General features: G+C 40.4%; 1 protein-coding gene across 18 annotated transcripts in view; it reads right to left on the reverse strand.

Moving 5' to 3' along the window:
• Sik2 (salt-inducible kinase 2) overlaps nt 1–21,162 on the reverse strand; it is a 99,819-nt gene that overhangs the window by 31,350 nt on the left and 47,307 nt on the right. For all 18 annotated transcript variants that reach the window (XR_015626621.1, XR_015626620.1, XR_015626619.1 and 15 more), the window contains 1 exon segment: nt 4,979–5,140. Coding sequence is in view for 12 of the 18 variants with exons in the window: in XM_087561927.1 (XP_087418053.1) it covers nt 4,979–5,140 (162 nt within the window). In the remaining 6 variants the exon portion in view is untranslated.

Raw genomic sequence — 21,162 nt, forward strand, 5'->3', positions numbered from 1 at the left:
TTGTACAAGTCCTGTACAAGATCAAGCTGGCCAAAAGTCCAGCATGCATGGAGGAGGGACTGATGGTTGCTGGGGTAGGTAGAGTCAGTTTTCTTTGGCAATCTAGCTTCTAAGAGGCTACTATGCTCCAACAGTTGGTCCTATAACCATGCACATATAGCAGCACTAGGTAGACTCAATGGGTTAAAAAACAAAACCAAACACACAATGCTGGGAGGGAAAAGTCATATGGAGGATAGATAAAAAGGGGCTAGCTGAGTGTGGCAGTACACACCTTTAATCCCAGCACTTGGGAGGCAGAGGCAGATGGACTTCTGAGGCCCGCCCAGTGTACAGAGTTCTAGGACAGTCAGGGTTATACAGAGAAAGCCTTTTCACCCCCTCCCCAACTCCTCAAAAGAAAGAAAGGGATGGATTTAATCAAAATACTATATAAAATTCTCAAAACAACTAAAACCCTTATAAATACTCAAGAGAAAACCTTTTAAAAACCACATCTAAACTTTATAACATGTGGAATCTTCAAGATCTGACCCTGACTACCTGACCTATCAGGAGACATCGAGAATAGTCTAAGGTTAACATGTGACTTCCCTGAAGGTGGTCCATTGTTTTTGTTTGCATGGTCTGTGATGGGTGAACTCTAAGAGGCAAGTCCAAAAGAGACTTGCTTTCAGGCTTGCTTCTTGCAGCTGATGTGCTTTTCCTGTCATTATTAAATTAATATAACAATTCCTAGGCGTTAGCCCACCCTACTGGGCAGATCAACAAAGATGTCTTGTAGTGATACTATGTAGAAAAATTGATGATTTCATAATTCCTAATAATGATTCTATAGAATTCTTAAGTTTATACAAGTAATTTTGAGTCTTCTGTTATATGAAAGCTGTAATTAGGGCTCTGTAAACCTTCATGTGTCACAAACTAATTGCTCTAAGAGAGAAAGCAGACCTATTTACAATCAGGGAAAGCATTCCTTCTGGACTGGGTGTGAAACTATTATTTGATAACTAAAGGCCACATACTGAGAATGAACAATTTATTGTAGGGCAACGACAAAGAATAAAATATTATCTGGTTTGTCTATACAAAACCTCAAAATTAATAAGACACTAGGGAGATGATTTGCCTCTTGACAAGACCATGCTCACTTAGACATAAGAATTATTGTTTTAAACTCTTAATGAACCTGTGGAACTAATGTCAGACAGTGAATGTTTAAATAACTAGGGAACACATGTAAACATCTCTGTTGTAACTCTATTCAATTTATGATTTGTGAACTTGTGAACTTTTGAAAAATAGTTGCTTAGAATATCATGTGATCATGTATCCTGAAAAAGTATAAGAACCAGGAACAATGAGAAGGAGAGAGGAGAAAAAAGGAAAAAGCAGAGAAAGCAGAGAGAGCAGGCAGGCTTCTTCTTACCATGAAACATGCTCTTTCTGAACACCAGGTTTCTTTCTACTGACCAGGACAGGACTGTTTCACACTCAATAAAAAGGTTGGAGTTTATTTTTCATTCAGAACGAGGGTGTTCATTTTGTGCTGGCACTTGTTCAGTGAAACCTGCTTGTGGGAGCTTTTGCTCCATCCACCAAATATATATAATATGTGTGTGTGTGTGTGTGTGTGTGTGTGTGTATGTGTGTGTAAGTATAGGTGTATGTATGTAAGTGGAGACAGGCAGTCAGGTACAACATGAATGTGTGTATGAATGTGTGTATGAATTTGTGTGAGTTTATGAATATTTACCTATGTAAAAGTTTTTTTTTCTTCCTGTGAGCATAATTTTCTTTTCCTGGTTCACAAAGAGTTAACTGCTCCAGGCCTCCCTCTCACCTGGCCAGAGAGAAAGTTGAGACTCCCAGGCAATAGAGAAGGGAATTATAACAATCCTTACTTAACTCCCTGCTGCTAGCGGGAATTAATTACCAAATGTATATCTGTCTGTCTATATGTGGGCATATTTAAGAGTTAGAAGAGTTCAGAGTTTCTCGATAGGCATTCTTGCCAGTGCCAGATTTAAGTTTTGTTCTGTCAGTAGTACTGAGCCCAGGTGTCATCAGGCCTGTCTGCTGTCAGCAGGACGCCAATCACCGAATACTTCCCTGCAGCTGCCTTCCGGAGAGAACACAGGAGAGAACCTGTGTTGTGTTCTGGCAGACTCCCCACGGGACCAGTCCAGGCTCTTTCCCGATCAGTTTTCACTGACCCTTGGTGTAGCCCACTAGTTGGAGAGAACTCTGAAGTACTCTGGAGTCCTCAGACTAATGGAACACGAAGCTCACTTAGTGACGCCTCCTGAGCACTAACGGGCATATCATGCTTTGCAAAGAACAAAGGAATGGCCAGAGACCTCATTTGACTTGGAGAGCTGCTGCAGATTACCCGTGTGGCATAACAGGTTATTTAACCTCCCTGCATTTGGTTTCCTCATAAAACAAAAACAAACAAAATATCAAAACACCATAAATAAACCTGGAGGTAGCTAGGCGGTTTTCAGAGTGCTGTGAAGATGGATGACTAAGAATTCAGCGGATTTCCTGAAAATAGCAAGAGCTTAATTCAACTGTCACTATTGAACAGTTTTAGATACCCGGCATTTTACCTGTTTTCTATATAGTTAAGAAAACCCCGAGGCTTCCACATTCGAAAGCAAAAATAAAAACAGCAAAGCCCAGCAAAGCGCAAGCCTAACTGCTGGATAGCACTAGGCACTGTGCTGGCCTGCCTGGATTTCAGGCAGAGTTATGGAAAACACAGACAGCGCCTGGTTATAACCTCTGCATTTTGTATTTACAAGGTTTTTTTTTTTTTTTTTTTTAATGTGTGTGTTTTACTCGGGATGCTTTCTTTTGTGCTTCCAGTGATAAATACTTGGAAAATCACGGTGTGATTTTTAACCCCAGTCTCTGCCTAACAAGACCCCCAGGAGCCCTGCTGGTGATAAAGGGGTACATAGGTAAGCTGAACTCCTGGCTTCTGACTATAGCACTAGGGGTTAAAATAAAGAGTGGGAAGAGGGCTTCCTTTGTAAAAGATAATTTTAAGGCAGTTGATGCTTTTAAGAAGAAAATGAAAAAAAAAATCAAAAGTTAGAGAAGATTGGAAAAAATAAGTAAAATAAATGATACCAAACAGAAAGGCCAATAAAGTGTGTGTGTGTGTGACCCCAAAAATGAAAATAAAACACACAAAAGACATAATCATGGAAATAATTACCATGTATTGTGTTTTCACAACAAAAAGTTAAAAATCAGTAGGTAGACTGACACACATTCTCTTTCCCTCCCTCCTTCCCTTCCTCTCAAAACAGTGCAGCTGCTTTGTCCTTAAACTCACTGAGTCCAGTAAGTATTTTCCCTAACTAGTGAACAGATGACTCTCACATGGATGTCTCTGTCCCTCCAGCAATCTTGGAACAAGTTGCCACAACTTGCCACTGTGCCAATATTTTAACTTATGCCTTTATTTTCTAAATCTCCCTTCCCCTCACATCTTCAACCTCTACTGGTTGCTCTGTAAGGACCCACGTGCTTTTCCCAGAACTGTTCCACACACCAAGTGTGTGCAGCTCTGTGTGCAGCTCCCTTACACCCTCAACATCATTGCCGGAGTTTGCGGACATGCAGGTAATTTTGCTATCCCAGTACCACCTCACTCAGATGAAGACTATATACCTTTCCACAGCTCCAACTCCCACTGACTACGAGATGATCTCAAGTCTCTGACATTCCAGACTGTTCTAGTGTTTCTGGACACTGCTCCTCCTCTGAGGCTTCCTTTGCCCACACTGAGCTATGCTCTTCCCTACCCCAGTCTCATCTGCCTGACCACAGTATCCTGCTTCTGCATTTTTGGCAAGCGGTTAACTCATCTCCCAAGAACAAGATCCCTCCTGATGCTTCTGCTCTAGCTGGGAAGCAGTTACCACTTTGTTAGGTGGTTCAGGGAATTGATCCCAGGGCCTGGCCTATGCTAAGCAAAAGCTCTATCACTGAGCTTTATATCACCAGCTCTGTACATATCATTTTTTCTGTATATTTACAACCTGAGGTATGACTGACAAATTTAAAAAAACCACAATGTAAATTCTGATATACATATATGCTGTAAAATAATTTATACATATCACATATTAGCATAGCATAATGCCTGGCATGTATTTTTACCAAATATGAGTAAGTTTTGACTCCGTGAACTAAGAAATAAATATTATCAACTTTAATCCCAGCATTTGAGAGACAGAGACAGGTAGATCTCTGTGAGTTCAAGGGTAGCCTGCTCTACATAATGAATTCCAGGCCAGCCAGGGCTACATATCTCAAAAAGGCAGTATCTCAAAAGGCCAAGATTAAAAAAAGAAGAAAAAAAGAAAGAAGCTCACATCACCAAATTTAAAATGTTTTTCAATTAAACTGGACATAGTAGTTCATGCCTATAATCTCAGAACTGGGGAAGCAAAAGTAGGGGAATTTTAAGGTGGCTTGAGCTACCCAATGTGCTTAAGGCCAGCCTGGGCTACATGAGCGCAAACACCTGCTTCAAAAACAATAAAAACAAACACAGCAAGACAAAACACACACACACACACACACACACACACACACACACACACACACACACACACACACACAGAGAGAGAGAGAGAGAGAGAGAGAGAGAGAGAGAGGTCTCTCTGTTGCTGTGTTCGGCTTCCATCACCTTCTCTGTCTCTTTCTGTCTTCATCACTGGACCAGCACTTCTGACCCTCTCCAGCTTTCTAATCGTGTCATATTGACAGGCAACCAGTTTACAGAACCACTCAAGAAATTCAGAAGCCACTCAGACCCTCCAAAGTACAGCCCTGTTACATATTTTCTTTCTTCACAGTCACACAAAGGACTAAGGCCTGACTGCCTGCAGGGCTCTTTCCAGGCTGTCAGGACAACACTCTCATCAGATCACTTCCCAGGCCAGCACAGCCCACTGACCTGCTATTTTGATATTCATGCTGTTATCCAGCAGGAGATTTTCAGCCTTCAGGTCACGGTGCACTACCTTCCGGCTGTGGCAATAATCAACAGCAGACAGAATTTGCCAGAATTTTCTTCTGGCTTCAGATTCATTTAACCGGCCATGATTAGCAAGATAATCTGTAAAAGAAGAGAATATTTAGAACTTTCACAAAAATAAAATAAGCTCAATTTTAGTATTCAAGAAAAACCCTTGACTCATTTTTTAAATGAAAAACAAACACACAAAACATGTTTCCCAGGTTTCCTGCCTTGGGAGAAGTAACTCTGACTAAATTTCATAGGTTCAACATACATTCCAAGAACCCAGTATCAGATAACAGCAAAGGGTGGGACAATATTCACACCAAGTAGTAAAGTAAGCTTTATTTTTTTTTTCTGCCTGGGTGTACTGTGCTAATTTGCTAAAATTATATAGTTTTATTTAAACACAGCATGTTTAGATGAAAGTCTTGCAAGGCAAACAGCATGAATGAGTTCTCTGACACGCCAGAGAAGGGACAGCATAGGCATTACATTCACGCAAGACTTAGAAATAGCTTCAAAAATTCAAACCCCATCTACCAAAGAAACAATTCTGATCTACCTAAGAGCAGATAAACTTGTTTTCATCACTGCGCCCAAGACTGAAAACCGTCTTGCAGGATACAGCTGCTGTCTGTGTACAGTGTCACAGTCTTTATGAAAGCAGTCTGACTGAACAGTAATTCCACACTAACTATGTACATGGCTTCAATAATCTGAAGAGATGAAAACCTTGGGGAGAGGACCAATATAAATCTTGAAAAACAATTATTTAAAGTAATTTTCTTAAGTAAAGACTTATATTGGTGGCTTTCTTAGGATTATTATTTCTATGATGAAGCACTAGGACCAAAAACAGCTTGGAGAACAAATTTATTTGGTTTACATATCCTGAATCATACTACACTGAGGGACTAAGGTAGGAATTCAGACATGGCAGAAACCAGTAGGCAGGAGCTGATGCAGAGGCCATGAATGAGTGCTGCTCACTGCCTCGTTCCTTGTAGCACCCAGGACCACCAGCCCTCATCTCCACCGCTTATAGGGCTTTTGGTTTGTTTCTTTGTTTCTTTGTTTTGTTTTTTGAAACTTGTGCCGTTGGCCCATTACCTTCCAAATACTGCGATTATTTCTTTTTAAAATCCATTTAAGACTTCACAGTTTACAAAGTATGTTGATGCCATACTCTCTTATGTCCTATAAACCTCTATGATATGTTTTATAATTCCCACATTATGAGCATCAAAGTGTAAGATAAGTAGAGTTCAGTACTTTAGCTGAATTTGTTTAACTTTAAGTGAATGACTTCAGTTCTGGTACCATAACCTGGGACTATTTTATTATCTCTTCTAGACCCTTACTGAAATCTTAACCATCCTTTCAGAATCTTGCTCAAGTGTCACATAACCCTTAGTAGTCCTGTATCATTTTGGGTAAACAGACTCTCTCTTCTCTGAGTCAGTCATTGTTCCAACTTGTTGTGATTACTGTCAAGACAATGTATAAAGGAAACATTGAAATGGGAACTTGTTTACACTTCAGAGGGTTAGTCCATGATCACTACGGTAGAAAACTTGGCAGTCAGCAGGACAACAGTAGCTGAGAGTTCACACCTCTGAACCACATGCTCATGGGAGAAAGAGGGAGACTGGGGCCTGATTTGGCCTTTTAAAATCTCAACCTGACCAGGAGTGACACAATTCTTCCAACAATGCCATACCTCCTAATCTTTCTTTCTTTCTTTTTTTTTTTTTTTTTTTTTTCCGGAGCTGGGACCGAACCCAGGGCCTTGCGCTTGCTAGGCAAGTGCTCTACCACTGAGCTAAATCCCCAACCCCTCTTTTTTTTTTTTTTTAACATTGCTTCTCCTTTTAAAAATTTTTTTAAATGTAATTTTTTAATTGGGTATTTATTTACTTACATTTCAAATGTTATTCCCTTTCCCGGTTTCCTGTCCATAAGCCCCCTATCCCCTTCCACTCCCCTTCTTCCATAAGGGTGTTCCCCTTCCCATCCGCCCCTCCCTTACTGCCCCCTCCCCGACAATCCTCTACAATGGCGGGGGTCCAACCTTGGTAGGACCAAGGGCTTTTCCTTCCACTGGTGCCCAACAAGACCTTCCTCTGCTACATATGCAGTTGGAGTCCATGCACAGTCTTTGGGTAGTGGTTTAGTCCCTGGAAGCTCTGGTTGGTTGGTATTGTTGTTCTTATGGGGTTGCAAGCCCCTTCAGTTCTTTCAATCCTTTCTCTAATTCCTCCAACGGGGGTCCTGTTCTCAGTTCTGTGGTTTGCTGCTAGCATTTGCCTCTGTATTTGACATGCTCTGGCTGTGTCTCTCAGGAGACATCTATATCTAGTTCCTGTCAGCATGCACTTCTTAGCTTCATCAATCTTATCTAGTTTTGGTGGCTTTATACATATGGGCCACATGTGGGGCAGGCTCTGAATGGCCATTCCTTCAGTCACTGCTCTAAACTTTGCCTCCATATTCCCTCCTCTGGATATTTTTGTTCCCCCTTTTAAGGAGGAGTGAAGCATCCACATTTTGGTCATCCTTCTTCTTGAGCTTTATGTGGTCTGTGGATTGCATCTTGGATAATTCGAGCTTATCCGAGAGGATATTGGGTTAATATTCACTTATCAGTGAGTGCATACCATGTGTGTTTTTCTGTGATTGGGTTACCTCGCTTAGGATGACATTTTCTAGTTCATTCCATTTGCCTATGGATTTCATGAAGTCATTGTTTTTGATAGCTGAGTAGTACTCCATTGTGTAGATGTACCACATTTTCTGTGTCCATTCCTCTGTTGAAGGGCATCTGGGTTCTTTCCAGCTTCTGGCTATTATAAATAAGGCTGCTATGAACATAGTAGAGCACGTGTCTTTGTTATATGTTGGGGCATCTTTTGGGTATATGCCAAGAGAGGTATAGCTGGGTCCTCAGGTAGTTCAATGTCCAATTTTTCTGAGGATTCTCCAGACTGATTTCCAGAATGGTTGTACTAGTGTGCAATCCCACCAACAATGGAGGAGTGTTCCTCTTTCTCCGCATCCTCGCCAGCATCTGCTGTCACCTGAGTTTTTGATCTTAGCCATTCTCACTGGTGTGAGGTGAAATCTCAGGGTTGTTCTGATTTGCATTTCCTTGATGATTAAGGATGTTGAATGTTTCTTTAGGTGCTTCTCAGCCACTCCATATTCCTCAGCTGAGAATTCTTTGTTTAGCTCTGTACCCCATTTTTAATAGGGTTATTTGGCTCTCTGGGGTCTAACTTCTGGAGTTCTTTGTATATTTTGGATATAAGGGCTCTATCTGTTGTAGGATTGGTAAAGATCTTTTCCCAATCTGTTGGTTGCCGTTTTGTCGTAATGACAGTGTCCTTTGGCTTACAGAAATTTTACAGTTTTATGAGGTCCCATTTGTCAATTCTTGATCTTAGAGCATAAGCCATTGGTGTTCTCCTAATCTTTCTTAAAGAGTCCACAAACTTGGAAACAAATTACATTCAAACATATGAGCCTGTGGGGGTCATTCTCATTCAATATACCACAAAGCTCCTTATCACACATCATACTCTGAAACATTCTAATTCTCATGCATGTTAGCTATCCCAGTGTACACAGACACACTGCAACCTTAATGGTAACATACTGTGCTTTGAAAATACACATACCTCTAAGCATTTGGAGAATACAAATCAAGCTTTTCTCTATTGTAATCTCTACAACACTTAGCACTATACAAACACCATAAAATTTAGCCTTTTTTAAAAATAAAATAAATCTTGCTTTATTTTATAAGAAAAAAAACCCCATAATTATCTTTTCTCCACTTTTTACATAAGAACATTTACTTTCACTTTAAGCTTTACAGAGCCTCCCTTTCCTTTAGTTTGTTTTAGACTCATATTTCTCATATTTAATATAAGTATGGCAAAAACTGAGGGCTCAGGCATGGTGTGATGGCATTTACCTCTGACCTCAGCTCTTGAGTGGGGTTGGGAGGATCAGGATATAAGTTCAAGGCCAGGCCTGGCCATAGGAAGTCCTGTCTCAATCCCATTCCAACACTTTCTCAAAAATGAGGAGAAACCAGGCTGACAGAATTAAAAACCTGTCACAGTTGCTGATCATGTGATTGAACCTGAACAAAACCCAATCTGTATAATTCTCCATTTGCTAATCCAGAACTAAGAATTATAAGAGCATTCTTCCAAGGTGGTATAAAGATTTTGTAACGCTCGGTACGGTATAGATGCTGACTTACTGTTACTGAGGCTATTGACTACCAGGGTGGAAGGCTCCACCTTCCTCTTCTGCCCCCTGTCACGGTTGCTGTGCTTCCCACCTCACTGAATTGCTTTAGAGTCAAGTGCACCCTCCACCCTCACCCCGCCCTGCCTAAAGCCATGAAGAACTTTCCATTATACTTCACACTTAGCTCTTCGCCAACAACTGCCTCCCCTGACGCTCTATGTTTTCTTGGTCCTTCTCCATTTCTTTCACTGACTTGCTCTCACTCCTTTTCAGACTACAAGAAGCTACCACATTATAGTCTAGGCCTTCACCTCTTCCTTCTTTCTTTAAAACAACATTTTATTTTTTAAAAGAGATTTATTTTATTTCCTGTGTGTATGCCAATGGAGACCAGAAGAGGGTGTCAAATCCTGGAGCTGAGATTATGACTGTGGGCTGCTGTATAGGTGCTAGGAACACAAAACCTGGGGGGGATTTTGTTCATCACCCAGGATTTTAATATTCTCCAGATTTGTCAGGTATGGTTTTTCAACATTTACTGGTTTAATTTCCATTATTCACCTTTCTCTGGGGTCTGACTAGACCAGGTAGACCAGGCTAGCTTTGATTAACTCACAGTGGTCCTTTGGTCTCGGCCTCCAGGCTGTGGCATTGTACCCAGCTCACATTTTTCTCCCATGGCAATGTTAAAGACCGAGCTTTCCCCTTTCCTTCCTTCCTTCCTAAGTCACACCATCATGTTCTAGGCACTTTAACATCTCAACCTCATTCCACCTTAAAAATTCTAGTCATTCCTGCTGATCCCTTAAATAAGCAAAGCTAACCCCTTAATAAGTTCAAGTTGTGTAGACCTGTGTAATATTACTGATTTCTCATTCTGCTCTGATAAATCTAAATTTCAGCACACAGATTCTGGTACACAATAATAATTAAATACATGTTATCATCACTATCATTGTTACTGTACAGTGAGATCCTTCCCCCCACCTAGAGATAGAATAACTTTCCTAGACTCAAAGAAGCAGGAAAACCAAGCCAGCTGAGTTTTCTCAAGTTATAAGAATGTTAAAATCATGGTATAATTATTGGTAAGCTTCAAAATTTTCAATTAGAAGCTATGAGTATTCTTTCAAGTTAGAGCTGAATAGTATTCTACAAGATTAATGTTTGAAATGAAACATTTAATGCTAAATTAAAAAGATTTAATGTTAATACAGTGTCTCATTAACGTCTGCCTGCCACCTTGAGGTGTGGGTAGGCTAAAGATACGTAGAGAGGCTAACTGCCATATGGCCTGCCCACTGCAGGCACCATTATGATGTGAAAGTATGCGATAGAGAGATGGAAAGAAAGAGAAGTGGAATGGCTTGAGAACTATGAAGAGAGGTGGGACTAGAGACTTAAGGGTGGTGATGTGAGTAGCCTGCACTGCCACCAGAGGCCATGGTGAAGTCCTGACTAGTGTTGTCGGTCACTAAGGGCCATGGCTAGGTGCATGGCCATGCAAACATCCCTGGTCTATGGCTGCACAGAGATGCTCCTGTCCCTCAATAGCCGTAGCACTTGGAAGAGCGGGCCTGCGCCTTGCACCTTGCCTGGGAAACAGGAGATCTGGCCTTGGATGTCCCAGAGCTACCACCCAGACCAAGTCCAGGCCTCTGAGCTGGCTCACCCCAACATCTACCCCATCTATGATCGGCTGGAGTGAGTGAAGAGCCTGTCCTGCAGATCCAAAGCAGCAGGATCTCCCTGACACAGGCTATCTGAGAGGAGTCTCGGGAAGAGTCCAGTATTGATAGTGTAGCAGAAGCCAGAGGCCTCAAAACAGACCAATGACTCATTGCAATAAACGTGTGCAAGTAAAGATATGTGGGCAAAAGGGTATTGTGTGCTACACTGTGACTCCTAATGACATGCTGGGGATTCATAGATTGGTGCCTTACTCAGCCATCATCAGAGAAGCTTCTTCCTGTAGCATATGGGAACAGATGCAGAGACCCAGAGCCAGACCATGTGCAGAGTGAGAGACCTTGAAATACTCAGTTCTAAATGAGATGTCTCCATCAAACCCCTCCCCTTGTGGCTCAGGGAACTTTGTGGAAGAGAAACTAGAAAGATTTTAGGAGCCAGAGGGGATGAGGGACACCAAGGAAACAGGCCTTCTAGACACATCAGGGCTAGCTAGCCAGATACGAACTCCCAGAGACTTCTGCGTAGGTTTGCAGGGGTCCTAAAACTGAAAGAAGTGGACATATGCCTCCATCTTTAACCCAGGAGCTATCTCCAACTGATAGACACTTAGAAGTGAAAAGTTAGTTTCCTCTAAACCACTTTTAAGGGTAGGCCTCATGCCCAGCAATACGTGGCCAACACAAAAATGAACTCAACAGTATCTCTGGAGGTTCTTTGTTTTATGTTATGTTAGGGCATTTTCTTTTCTTGTTTTTTTTAAACTTTCTGGTACTGTGTTTTTATGGATTCCTGTATGTACTAATGTATGCATCTCTGTAGCTATGGATTCCAATATGTACTAATGTGTGTGTCTCTGTACCTATGGATTCCAGTATGTACTAATGCGTGTGTCTCTGTAGCTATGGATTCCTGTATATACTAATGCATGTGTCTCTGTACCTATGGATTCCTGTATGTACTAATATATGCCTCTGTATGTGTTTCTTGTGCTTCTTCTTTGGGTCTTTATCTTTTTGTTTGTTTTGTCCTAGTCTGATTTATTTTTATTTTATTTTGTTTTATTTGTACCTTATTTTAATATTATTCCTTAGATGCCTGCTTGTTTTCTAAGGTAAGACAGAAAGGGGGCAGCTCCAGATGTGGGGAGGTGGGGAGGACTTAGAGGAGTAGGGGAGGAGAAAACTGTAATCATAACATATTGTATGAAAGAAAGCTATTTGTAATAAAACAGTAACAGATAACTAACTTTGGTCAGAAATTGCTGGCCCACAAATTTACAAAGATCTGCTAGTCATAGCTTCTCACTCTGTAAAGGAATAATGCTCCCAGGATACAGCTGCAGCAAACCTCACCCTTCAACAGGCGATCCAAACCAGCTCATCTGTACTTTTCAAGAAGATTTAAAGATTTATAGTTTTTCTTTTAAAAAGGACCTGTTTTATTTACAATTATGCACATATCTATGTGTGTTTGTGCACTTTTCAGTGCAGGTACTCAGAGTCCAGAAGGCACCAGGTCCCTAAGCAGGAGTGGCAGGCAGCTACAAGCTGTCTGATGTGGGCTCAGGTCTCCTTGGCAAGAGCAAGCAAACTAAGAGAACCGAGCCATCTCCTTGTTATCAATTCTCATAACCAGATCTTATATTTTTCCCAAGTTATTTCCTTTAACTAGCATTTAAATATTAAATCTCCTGTTACTATTAAATCAGGACTCCAGTCTGTTAACTTAAAGGAAGTTCTATTAAGTAAAATTCAAAAAATCATTTAACAAATTAGATGTACTACATGACATGTGACTTCTAATAGAAGAAAAACTAGGTGTCGGTCTTGTGTCTAATTAAAATAGTCTAGCTTACTTAATCTTACATATTGGCTTATAAAATAATTTATAACATCAAATTACATTCAACTTTTAACATTGAATTATTTGTGAATATCAAAGCACAGATTATAAACCTCATTTTATTCTTTGTGTTTTTATAAGCACGTAATCATTTCAAAGGAAACTTGCTGCCTGTGGTGACTCTGGCAACTTAACTGTGTTCCGCATTCCCAGTTAGGCTGTTCACATCTGCTACTCTTCAGTTTTCCTAGTTCTGAAGTTCTACTGAAGAAATGAACTGTGTGCTCCTAGGAAGTTAACTAGTTTTTAGTTACACACTTTACTTGTTTGTAATTTAAGACAGCGTCTCACTACGCAGGCTTTGCCTAGCCTAGAACTCATTCTGCAGACCAGGCTGGCTTGAACTCTAGAGATCTGCCTTCCTCTGCCTCTTGAGTGCTGGGATTAAGGGTGTGTGACACCATGCCCATCTAGTTACACAGTTTTTAATTTATAAGTTATTTCCAACTGACTTCCATGTTCAAGTATTCAACATTAATAAAAGCAGATACTCATTTTTTCAAAATGTATAATCCTTACACAGAAATGAAGTTAATAATATAAAAATCGATATCAAATATAAGTTCAAAGATTTTTTAAAAATAAAAAAGGAGTAACATAAACTCCTAACTTTCTATAAGAAAACCCCCAAAGAGAAAAATTCTAGGGCCAGCCACAGCTTATTTTGAACCCCGATTGTATGCCCCTGTTTTGTGACAGTGGCAAGTTATTTAGTCAATGAGTTACTCAGTAGTGGAACAGTGTCTGGATTAGACTGCTCAGCACATGAGTTCCAACCAAATGGCAAACAACAGGTTCTCACTCCAGATACCCTCTTGGCTTTGGCTATCCACAGAATTTTCTTTACTCTGTTGCACAACTCTAGCAGTTACCATATAAAATACATATTAGGAAAGCTAGTAAATGAAGGCTTGTTAAGATAAACATGTACAAAGAATATAACAATGACTCAATTCCCAACTACATGGCATAGATTTTTTTAAAAATACTTAAATTATCTTAGCTATGAATCAGAATAAAATCAATTATGTGAGCATGAGAAGCATAGCAGTACAACAGTGTAAAGAAGACTTAGAACTCTTAATTGTGTGGTCCTTAAGTCAATCTCAAAACATAATGCTTTCTCTCTCATTGTGGTGGTTTGAATAGGATTGGTCCTCATAGTCATGAATGGTTGAATGCTTGGCCCATAGGGAGTGGCACTACTAGGAGGTGTGGCCTGGTTAGAGTAGGTGTGGCCTTGCTGGAGGAAGTGTGTCACTGTGTGGGTGGGCTTTGAGATCTCATATACTCAGGCTATGCTCAGTGTAGAACACGGTCTCCTTTTGCTGCCTGAGAAACAAGGTGTAGAACTCGGAGCTCCTTACCAGCACCATGCCTGCTTGAACTCTGCCTTGCTTCCTATCATGATGATAACGGACTAAACCTCTGAAAATGTAAGCCAGCCCCAATTAAATGTTTTCCTTTACAAGAGTTTCCTTGGTCATGGTGTCTGTTCACAGCAATGGGAACCCTAACAAAGACACTCACAAATCAAATTAAAATGAAAGCTGAATTGCTATGAGATTAATTTTGAAGTTAAAGAGTAAAAACCAGAGTAAAAACCATCAATTATTAATTTGTTGTAGAAATATCTGAATAACTTCTCTTGTCAAAGCACTGGGTACTTTGTCTTCATTATGCCTATGTAAACAGAGAAGACAAGAATACACAATAAAAATGGCAACTACAGAGGTCCAACAAGTGTGAGTGGTATAGCGCTATCAACTGGAGACGACCAGAGGGAGGCCACCCTAGACAGCATGGCCAGGAGGGGCTTCTATAAGAAGTTCCTAGTCCAGCTGTGGGAGAAGCATGCCAGAGAGCGGACACATGAGACCCAAGGAGAATCAAAGGCAGTGCGCCAGGAGCAAGGAGGGGGTGCCACGTGATGCATCTGAGCCTAAGGAGGAACTCTATATTTTACAACACTGGAAGACTGTGGGAGGGGTTAAAGTCATCATGAGGCCTGATGTGGTTACATTTTACAAACAAAAAATAATTCAAAACTTCTGCACAGTTGCAAACATGAAAACAATGTAAGCAGCCCTGCAGAACTTGATAGCTGATGTGGAGTCACAGGGAAATTCAGTAACCAGTGAACACAGATTTCCAGTTCATATGAGAAGAGAAGGGTTAGCAGTGAGAGCCTCAATCAGCACTTCAAGACAATTACAGAGGAGCACTCACTAAGCAACGCTGCCTTGTAGACAAGATGAGATAGTGTCTGAACACCGTAACTCTCCATGTAATTCGAGGGGTAGCTGGGTGTGCTTACTCATTGTATGCAGTAAGGTTTCATTATTTCAAAACTGTCTCTTAGGCAGCAATTTTTTTAAAGGTCACTAATGTGGGAAAGTGCTATAATTCATATTCGATAATGATATCATCTTATTGTTACTTAATAGTCCACACCATTCCCCAAATTGGTATTTTTATCCCATTTATTTTTATCATCTCTATAGGACCTGAAAATCTGTCATAAATCATTTCTGAGTAATGTATTTGACTGGACTGATAAATGAGCCATTCTAGACTGTATTGATGTGCTGTGCTATTTACTCAACTTATGGTAGTGTTATAATAATATTTATAAATGCAATCTGGTCACACTTCTAACATTTCTTTACACAGATTAATACATTTAGATAGCTATTTTGATATGTAATTATTTCTTAAGAAGGGAGGAAATGTACTCTAAACATTATGGTTATCAAATCATGCAAATTTTCATGCAAATGTCAAACTAGGAGAATAAGACACTGATGAAAGAAACATATTAATTTAACATTTGATCTCTGTATAAAAGTGCCTGAAAGACAAGAGCCATTGTTAATAGACACTTGAGATGTAAGCCATTGTCATCATTCACTCACAGATCAAAGGGCAGCATACACACACACACACACACACACACATACACACACACACACACACACAGACAGAACACACACACACACTTTTTCACTGAATTGGTTGGATGGATGAGGCCCTGCTGGGCTGGTTTATTCAGAAATGTGCATTGGTAAGTTAAGATTACAGATTGAGCTAGAAGAGCAGGAACAGTTTTTCAGTGAAAGAATTGCAGTCGAATTAGCAGAACAGTACATTAAGGTTCTTGGGTTAAAAAGTAGTTAACGAAAAGTCAAGCCCTCTGTTTAAAGCCGTGGCTTCACTGTTATAAGCCGTATGCTTACTGGGGTTCCACACAATCAGTATTGCAAGAGTGACAATGTGAGAGGAGAGACCACAGCAGTGCAAAAGAAGGGCTAGCTGGGAAACACAGACATGCCAGTTAATTCTGTCAAACCCATAGCAAGATTATGACCGACACAGAGCACAGTTACCCACTTCCTCATTGGGTGGGATACTTCTCCTCTCCTTTGGTCCTGGCCATAAGAAATGTCTGTGATTGGCTTACTTTGCTTCTACCATCTATCACAAGAAGAATATGCCCAGAACAAAAGGTGTGGCACAGAGCTGAGCTCATTATGAAATGGAATCTTTGCTCTAACATATAGATAAATAGTTGTTGATGTAAACCTCTGAATTTGGTGTTGGATTTTATATAACATCACAGAATTATGACTGGTATGATTCACAACATTAGAAAAGACATTTGCTTAACTACAAAAAATCACTTAAGTTCAACAATAAAAGGCACTGAATAAGTTTTTCCTAAAATTTATAATTGTATTGTGTCCCTTAGCTATAATACATACTACTTCATTATTTACATAACTAAGTGATATCCTTAGATATCAAAACCAATTTGCTTTAAAAAATTCAGGCAGGGAAATGTTCGTGAACTATTATATGAGGAAAGAGACAAAAACCTAATCCTGCTTCCTCTTAGAACAAGGTCACTTAAACACTTTTTCAAGCTACTTTGCTATCTACTTCCTGTTTATTTCCAGGTTCAGTGGTGGAAAGGGGCATAATTTATTAGGCAAATTCTAAAGAATAAAGTGCTTCATTCCAGAAAGAAGGTAAGAAACAGGGATTCTTCCTGGCTAACATCTAAGACATACTGAGCAGACATCCCTAAAGCACACTGATCAGTTAAAACCACTGGGCTATGTTCTCAGCTCTCAAACCATAGTTTAGAAGCTTTAGTTTCTAGCACATCTAAATAGCATAACCTCTAAGTTTACCTTTAATTCATATTAATACTTCAATGGATCTGAGCTTTGTGAAGAAACAGCCAAGGCCTGCAAATTCCCCTGGCTGTAATCTAATTAGTCCCTCAAGTTTCAGTACAACTCCCCCAGGGTACATATTTAGTACTGAGAGACATTAGACGCACCGTTGGGGCAGTTCTAAGACCACTTTTCATTAAGCAGTGAGGCTAAGAGGACAGAATCCTGGGTGGAAAAGACCCATTACTAGAAGCTAGAAGAAAACATCAGATCAAAGAGGTTCACAGAAAGGACAAAAGATAAAATGATCCAATTAGGGAAATGCTGAGGGATCTAACACAGGCAGGGAGTCTGTGCTTTCGCCCACGATAGCATCAGAAACTAAGTAAGATCTAGCATATCATGAAGCCACTGTGCAGAGGGAAGGAAAACAACCAAATTAAAAGAACCTTGTTGTCATTCAATAAATGTCCCCTCTTAACAGCAAAGAGGAATTGGTCATGCTTATGCAACCTGCTGGTCTTATGACCTTGGTGATGATGATTCTGACTATGGGAACAGGTACTAAAATAAAAACTTAAAGGTTCTTTAAAAAGTTGGTTAGATGAGGTTCTACTGAGACAAACACATAAAAAACATTTCATGGGGCTGGGGATTTAGCTCAGTGGTAGAGCGCTTACCTAGGAAGCGCAAGGCCCTGGGTTCGGTCCCCAGCTCTGAAAAAAAAGAACCAAAAAAAAAAAAAAACCCAAAAAAACAAAAAAACATTTCATTAAAATAGACCTAGGTGTAAAAGGCTAAGAGAGACCCACTAAAAAAATGTTTCACTGAAACAGACACAGGAGAGCGGATGGTCTACTAGACCAAACACATAAAGGACACATGATAAAGGATTCTTTACTAACGGCACACATATACTGGTCCATCTTATATTACAAAGTTGAGCTACGATTGTCGGAAGGCCATAGAGTAAAACACACCAAAACCTTCTGGTGCTGTGCTGCAGTCTGTTGCTGCCTCTAAGGACCTATGCTGACTGGATGCATGTGCAGAGGCAAGAGTGGTGCTGAGGCAAGACAGTAGAGGACACAATGTTTAGAGGACATAAACACAACTCCATGGAATGACGGAGACAGAGCTTGGCTTGCTAGTACAGCTAGCTGTGCAACACTTGTGGGTCTCACATCTTTGCTGATCTTCACTTCCCTGAGAGCCACAGCAGAGAACTTCTCTTAGTTCTGTCAATGAAAATAAGACCTGGCTAGAAGCAGACAGAAATGAACCATGAGTCACAATAAAGAACATACTCAATGGAGGAGTTCTTGCCTAGAGTGCACAAGTGATTTACTTCCCAGCAACTCGAAAATATTAATAATGGAGGATTAACTACATCCTTGTTTTCTCTCAAGTTTTTATGTATGTATTTCTTCTTTGGTCTGTCAGCCATTGTTCATTCACTGACACGGGTACACTGTTGCTTAGCACCATCTGTCAGCTGTCTGCTCACCAGGCCCTGCACTCCAAACTGAACACAACCCAAACAGAACTCCTGGTCATTTCCCCCAAGCCTGCACCTTCCCTATTCTTTATGACATAGCCCTATATTACTTTATTCCTAAAATTAATCATTAAACTTTTTTCTCTTTCTCAGTCCAATTTTTTGCCCAAACTATTCAAATAATTCCACCTAGTTTTCCTACTTTTGTTGCCCCTCCACCCCATCTCCCACTCCTGATGTGACAGCCACAGTGATCTTGTTAATCTTTGGCTTCTATTCTTCCATTAGCTTAACATACTTACCACAGTAAAGCTCTATACATGATGAAACACATGCTTCAATTAGCTTGAAATTTCATTATGGAAAACACTTGGCATCTATTCTCTTTCCTTTGAATCCAATGTAATTTATTTGTATGTCATAACATCTAATACTGATAGGGAACTATTGCCTTTCCCAGCGATCTTAAACATTATATAAAAATGTGTTACAACAAATAGGTTTTTTTCTCCCTGTTTTAATATATGATTGACACAACTGTCTTCGTCACTGTTCTGTTCCTGTGACCAAATGCAACTCTTATAGAAGAAAGCATTTAATTGGTAGATTGTTTACAGTTTTAGAGAGTGAGTCTATTAGCACCATGGGGAGAACATGGCAGCATGTAGGCAGGCATTGGAGTAGTAGCAGAGAGAGAGAGAGAGAGAGAGAGAGAGAGAGAGAGAGAGAGAGAGAGAAAGAAACTGGACCTGGTGTGGACTTTTGACACCTCAAAGTCTACCCCTAGCGACAGGCTTCCTCCAACAAAGCCACACCTATTCCAACAAGGCCATACCTCCTAATCCTTCTAATCCTCTCAAACAGTTCCACTCCCTGGTGACTTAGCATTCAAATATATGAGTTTATGAGGGCCATTTGTATTTAAACAGCCACACACAATAGACAAGTTAACTATTTGTGACGATTAAACTTGATTGTCAACTTGGGTGGAATTTATACTCACTGTCGTAATAAATCTCTAGATAAGTCTGTGGGGTATTATTTAGATTCAGTTAATTGAAGTACGGGCCCAGCCTACACATAGGCAGTACCATCCCATGGACTGGGGCTCAAGAATGAATGAAGAGGGGAAAGTGAATATACGTAACAGTTTATCACTCTCAGCTTCCCAACAGCAGATACCTGAAACTTCTATAGCCAAAACCTTCCATGCAGAACGGCCTGAATCCTTGAGCTGTGAGACAAAACAAACCCTTCTTTAAGTTGCTTTTATAGTTTTGTCATGGCAATGAGGAAATGAATAAATACACTATTGAAATGTTATATTTATATGTTTTTTAGGATACAGGAACATTACTTTTTTTAAAAAATAATAACATAAGCTGAGTTTAGAAGCCACCAATTTACAATTATATAAGCTTAAACAAGTAGTTTAAAAACATTTTCCTAATATATTTTTGTGTGCGTGCATGCATGTGGGTGTACAAGCCACGTTGCATGTGGAGGCCAGTAACAAATTAGAGGGATGTTAAGGTTTGGTCTTTTGTTGTGTATTGTACTGTTAAATACTAACCTCTAAGGCCTGGTTGCCCCCAGGGACAAGAGATGATGCTATGTAACCTAACTCCTCAAGTCATCCCTGATTGGTAAATAGAACTGCCCTCAGCCTATAGCAGCGCAGGAGATAGCCAGGGCTATTTGGTTCCCAGGCTTGGAGTTAGAGGCAGGGACCAGGAATGGGAAAGAGAATAGGTGGAGAGAGGAGAGAGGTCATGGAGTAGGGAAGTGAATCATAAAAACAGGGCCATGAGGGCTGTCTAACTGTAGTTAAGAGTAGCCCAGATGGAATGCATCTAGTTATAACTTGGGGCTAGTGATAGGGAAGTAGACAAAATAGTATGGTTAGCAGACACCTGGCCAGCTTTAGTGCCGAGTAAGGCTTATCATAAATATGAAAGATGCTTCTTTCATCTGGGAACTGAATAACCAAAGGCAGGTAGAAATTCCCAACTGAGATTAAATATCTACCACAACAGAGGAACAGAGGAGCCATCAGTTCTCTCCTACCATGTGGATCCTGGGGATTGAACTCAGGAGGTCACCCTTGGAGGCAGAAACCTTTACCCACTGACCCATCTTGCCCAGCCCTAAAAAAACAATTTTCCTATCTGAACAGCTGATTTAAAGGTTTTTTTCCCTTTTCTAGAAAATGTATCTTAGGGTCTGTGGTGGCTATTCTTGATTATCAACTTGACTACATCTGTAATTACTTAGAACCCAAGTGGCTAGGCATGCCTGTGAGGATTTTTTTCTTAATTAAGTCATTTGAAGTGGGGAGACTTCTGAGGTGAGAAGACCCACCTTTAACTGGGTCATACCTTCTGCTAGCAGCCTGTATAAAGGGTGTGGAAGAAGGATGCTGCTCTCTCTGCCTGTTTGCTCTCATTGGCAACTCCATTTCTTTGCTGGTGTTAGAACCTACTTTTTTGGGATTCTGGTATATACTGAAGACCAGCTGAGACATCCAGTTTAATGTACTGAATAGCTACTGAATTCTTGGGACTTCCATTGGTAGACAGCCATTGTTG

The sequence above is a fragment of the Rattus norvegicus genome, chromosome 8, assembly GCF_021556685.1.
Source record: "Rattus norvegicus strain SHRSP/BbbUtx chromosome 8, alternate assembly SHRSP_T2T, whole genome shotgun sequence".
Taxonomy (NCBI): Eukaryota; Metazoa; Chordata; class Mammalia; order Rodentia; family Muridae; genus Rattus; species Rattus norvegicus.